The sequence below is a fragment of the Etheostoma cragini genome, chromosome 9, assembly GCF_013103735.1.
Source record: "Etheostoma cragini isolate CJK2018 chromosome 9, CSU_Ecrag_1.0, whole genome shotgun sequence".
In the NCBI taxonomy this organism is placed as follows: Eukaryota; Metazoa; Chordata; class Actinopteri; order Perciformes; family Percidae; genus Etheostoma; species Etheostoma cragini.
Genome location: NC_048415.1, coordinates 21,832,118 through 21,837,244, shown reverse-complemented (window position 1 = coordinate 21,837,244; position 5,127 = coordinate 21,832,118). Strand labels below are relative to the sequence as shown.

At 41.4% G+C, this 5,127-nt stretch overlaps 1 protein-coding gene across 1 annotated transcript; it reads right to left on the bottom strand.

The window, feature by feature from the left end:
* Window positions 1–1,003: 1,003 nt before the first annotated feature.
* LOC117950845 (tigger transposable element-derived protein 1-like) lies at window positions 1,004–2,281 on the bottom strand. The gene has a single exon (XM_034882189.1). The coding sequence runs from the start codon at window positions 2,279–2,281 to the stop codon at window positions 1,004–1,006; it is 1,278 nt and encodes a 425-aa protein (XP_034738080.1).
* Window positions 2,282–5,127: the final 2,846 nt, after the last annotated feature.

Sequence of the window (5,127 nt, the reverse complement as noted above, 5' to 3'; positions counted from 1 at the left end):
TGAACGTCCAGGCATAAAGTCAATCTAATACTTTAAATGGTAATTTTACAGTATTTACACTTTGCTGTAGGAGAAGCAATTTCCTTCCTGTTGGTTTCTCGGAAAATACGGACAGTAGATGCCACTGTGTCCCGGGCTGATATTTGACTTTCCTCGTTCACCAGCCTCTCTGTATGATAGCCTGTGGTTTATGACATGGTCAATGATAGTAGCTCTTTTTTGATCAGTTACCCTAGCTCTGTCCTTCTTTGAGCGTCAAGGCGTCGCCGTGGGAGAAACATATTTGGTAAAAGGGCCACAGTTACCGTGCCGGGCCAGAGAGGGCCAACATCAACATGTGCGCTGCAATCTCCAACAATGGTGCACTCCTGCATAAATGTGAGATTGGCCCTTACAACACCAAACGCCTTCTTCTGTTGTTAGAAGACCTGCTCAAAAGACTGGTGGCAGAGGCAGAAAGGGGGCAGGTGGGAGACCACTTGCCAATATATGTGATCACATGGGACAATGTGACATTCCACCATTTCCGTACAATCAGAGCCTGGTTTGGCGCCCATCCAAGGATGATGTCCCATTTTCTTGCCCCTTACTCTCCTTTCCTCAACCCCACTGAGGAGTTTTTCTCAGCCTGGAGATGGAAGGTATTTGACCATCGTCCACATGACCAAATGTCCCTCCTGGATGCAATGGATGCTGCATGCCAAGACATCAAAGCTAAACACTGCCAGGGGTGGATAAGGCATGCAAAAAGATTCCTCCCACGATGCCTTGCCAGAGAAGATATCAGGTGTGATGTGGATGAGAACATGTGGCCAAATGCAGAAGACCGAGCAGATTAGAAGATTACTTTTTTTGTATTACAGTAATCCCTCGTTTATCGCGGGGGTTACGTTCCGAAAATGACCCGCGATAAGTGAAATCCGCGAAATAGAAAACTTTTTTTTTTTTTACAATTAGCAACTATTACATGTATACAAATACAGTGACTCACGTGTAGGCCGTTTCACTGCTCTTCAGACTGGGCCGCTGCATCCTGACTGCGCTCTGCAGTGTTCTCTTCTTCTGAAGCCCGCGTTGCAGGTGTGTTTGTTCGAGAGAAGAACATAGTGATAGGCAGCTGTTGTCGCTCTTTTTTCTTCTTTGCAAAAAGATCCTTGTACACCGACATGCCACCATCGATTACGTTGGAGAACTGTAATGAACGGCTCATCAAAGGGTCCCATTTCTCAGCTACTCGCTTAAGTTCAGTGGCCATTCGCACCATGGTTGCTAAGCGACCAAGCGTTAGTCCTTCCTCCTCATCTCTCGTGTCCTCTTCTCCCTCTTCTCTTTCATCGTCGCTTTGTGGCTTTGTCATTTCTGCCAGCTCTGCATCGGTCAGCGGCTGTGCGTCTCCATCAATCAGGGCGTTTATGTCATCCGGACTCATGTCATTAAAGCCGTCTCCTCCAATCTGTTTAGCCAGATTCACAGCTGTTTCTACGGCAGAGTGGTGGACCTCGTCAAGCGAGCCTCCGGTTGCGTTTTGCACTGCCTCTGGCCATAGTTTTTTCCAGCAGGCCTTCAGAGTTTCCGTTTTCATTTCCTGAATGGCCCTCTGAATGTTTTGGAGACACGATGCGATGGTGTATCCACGCCAGTAGTCCTTCAGTGAGAAATCTTGATCCGAGTCCATAGCGTCAACAAGATGTTGCAGGGTGTTGCGCGTATAGAGAGCCTTGAAAGCACGGATGACTCCTTGGTCCATGGGCTGAATCAGGGATGTAGTGTTTGGCGGCAGAAATTCGATTTGCACACCATCATATGCCAAATCATTACCGTGACCTCCGGCGTTGTCAAGGAGCAGAAGCACTTTAAAGTCCAGTCCCTTTCCTCTCAAATAACACTTGACCTCCGGGATGAAACAGTTTTTGAACCAATCCAGATTGAGCGCTTTTGTCATCCAAGCCTTTGCATTGTACATCCAGTAAACAGGCAAATCATCCTTATTTTTGTTTTTCAGCGCCCTGGGATTTTTAGACCTGTAAATCAGCCCCGGTTTAATCATGAAACCTGCGGCATTTCCGCACATAGCCAGGGTCAAACGGTCTTTGTGAACTTTAAATCCTGGGGCTTTGGCTTCTTCCTGCATGATGAAGGTGCGGGAGGGCATTCGTTTCCAAAATAAGGCAGTCTCATCCATGTTAAAAACTTGTTCGGGCTTATATCCCCCCTCCTCAATGATCGCCTTGAATTTATTGTTCACGAAGGCTTCTGCCTCAGCGGTATCCGCAGACGCCATCTCACCGTGCAGACAAACATTTTTAAGTCCAAAGCGTTTCTTAAACTTTTCAAACCAGCCCTTGCTTGCATTAAATGCGCTTGGCACTTTGTCAGCAGCACTTGCTGGGGGCCTGGCATCCTCTCCCACTGTGTCAGCAGCACTTGCTTAGGGCCCGGCGTCCTCTCCCTCTTCCCCGTCACTGACAGCAAAGTTTTCATACAGCATTCTCGCTTTTGTGCAGATAACGTTTGTATCCAGGGTTATGTTTTTTTTCCTGCAGTCATTAATCCACAGAGCTAATGCCGTCTCCATCCGTACCATGGTCTTGTTGCGGACAGTTACAACCCTTTTTGCATTCGTATTAAAATTGACTGCTGCTGTCGTCCTTATGTTTTTTTCCTCCTTCTTTATGTAACAAACGGAAGATTCATTGATTCCGTAATGGCGAGCAACGGCTGCATAACTTTTACCTTCCCTTAGCATGTCCAGAAGTTTAACTTTATCTGAGATAGGTAGCATCTTCCGCCGTTTGGGCCCATCCGCAGGTGCTTTTGTCGGTCCAGGCCGTTTCGTCGACATTATGGGTTTAGGAGATGTTCGAAATTACAAGATAATTTGGCCAACTTAATGTAATGTATAGTTATGTGTTTGCCAAGCTGTTTTATGTACGTACACATAACTGCACGAGACGACAAAATGATAGCACAATTCGTAGCATGTTTTGATACAAGAAGCGGGAGTGAGTTTTTAGCGAATCAGAATGCAGAGCACAATGCACCAAAAAAAAAAAAAAAATGCATTATGAAAATCCGCGAAATAGCGAATCCGCGATAAGTGAACCGCGAAGTGGCGAGGGATCACTGTATTCTTGTGTTCTTTCTGTTTATATATCTTGCAGTAATATCCTTCTGAAAATAAAGTCTTTACTGCAGCAGTTCTATCTCTGTCTTTTTTTTCATAAACTGTACATTCTATAAAGCTACTCTGAGATGGTCATTCATTTTTTGTATTGAATTTCTTCAACAAAAGAAACAAAATGCATGCGCAAAACACAATCTAGGATCAATACAATATACTGTGTATTGTATAAGGGCATACCTGACCAAAATAATGAAGTTTTTGTAATGTCAGCTGATGATAGTTTTTTTTTTGTCATTGTGTTATGGTTGCCTAAATGTTTCTGTTGGAAGAGAACATGTGTTAGTGTTTGTAAGTGTTTAGTTTACAATGTGTGATTTTGGGCATGAAATTGACTGTTTTGCCAGTTGTGTGTTTTGGGTTTGTTGGTGTGTTAAGAGTTTAGAAAACTTGTTATATGTATTAAAAAATCTGTCAAAGCAATTGTAAAAAACTGTAACTCCTCTTTCTTGTCCTGGTACTCGTCTTCCTCGCCCTCGTGCAGGCATTTCTTTCCTTCTTTCTTTGTGTTGATCTACATTGTTCCTTTTCCAGCCAGGACCAGCCCAAAGAGTCCTCTTTTAGAACATTTGATCATGTGAATGAAAGAACCTCTACACAGTGTGCTTCCTAGATGGGAATCAGCTGTGATTTCATCAATTGCATAACTTCAAGAAGCTGTTTCTCATTAGCAATGGAATAAAATACAGGGAATATATTTGTGTTTCAATTCACAACATGAATACTTGTTCACTTTGACTTGAGCCTATAAGGTTAGGTTTAGAACATGGTGTTATCTGTTCTGACACACAGTGTTAAAGCATTGGTAAATTTGGCAGTAAAAATCTATTGTTTTGGTCTTGTTTGAGCTTGTGTGTAAAAAGAGTTTAAGCATTTTAATTTTTGTTTTAATTATATGCATTATTTATTAAAGCAACAAGAAATGTGTTAATAGTATAGCTTACACATGCGGATGTAGTGCTAACTGTGTTAAGAGTTTTGGAAAATTGTTAAAAGTATTGAAAAATCTGTCATAACAATTGTATTAAAAACTGTAAATAATAATTTCTTTTCCTAAATAAATGATATTCTTTACAAGAGTAAGACATTTTTCAATCATAATATATGATGAACTGTATGCTATTAAACAGCATATGTCGGTCCGATTGGTTTTGTTATATCATGAGATCATAAAACCTAATATTATTAACTGATAGCATCACCTCGTGTTAGCTAGCAATATGTTAAGCTAATGAGCACGTTGAGAAAACAGAAACTGACCGAAGGTTTGGACAGAAAAACACGTCTCCCACCATGCACTCTTTGGGTTACCAGTAAAAGATTATCTCATTCACACATCTCCTGATTAGAATTGACTAAATGTCTTACTGTTTTTCGATTTCACCACATGAACAAGAGCTTTCTCTAATGCAACTTGATATAACGGCAAATCCCTAATGACGAACTAGCGCGCCTGCTACTGGCATCAGGTAATTTTACTCTTGACTAGTTAATCCTTTAGTGACACAGTATTTATGGATTAAAGTTACTGTATTTTTTGCTGTCAAAGTACAAGACTCATTAACTGTAACATACTGTATAAAGAATACTGTAAAAACAGATGGTCACGTGTTTGAAAAAACCTCAACCCCTGAGTGTGTTTCCTAGATGGGTATCAGCTGTGATTGATCTATTTGCATCAGTGCTGGAAATGCACCGGCGGTCCTAGGTTCTTATTTAATCCGGTTTTCTTTAAGATGATCACAGTAACAATGGAATACTGTAACATCCAGGGGATGTATTTGTGTTTCAATTTAAAATATGAGGTATAATATATATATATATAAAATATGTATGATATATTAGGTTTAGAACATGATGACATCTGTTCTGACGTAACTGTGAAAGCATTTGCGAATTTGTTAGTAAAAATCCACTGTTTTGGTCTTGGTTGAGCTTGTGTGTAA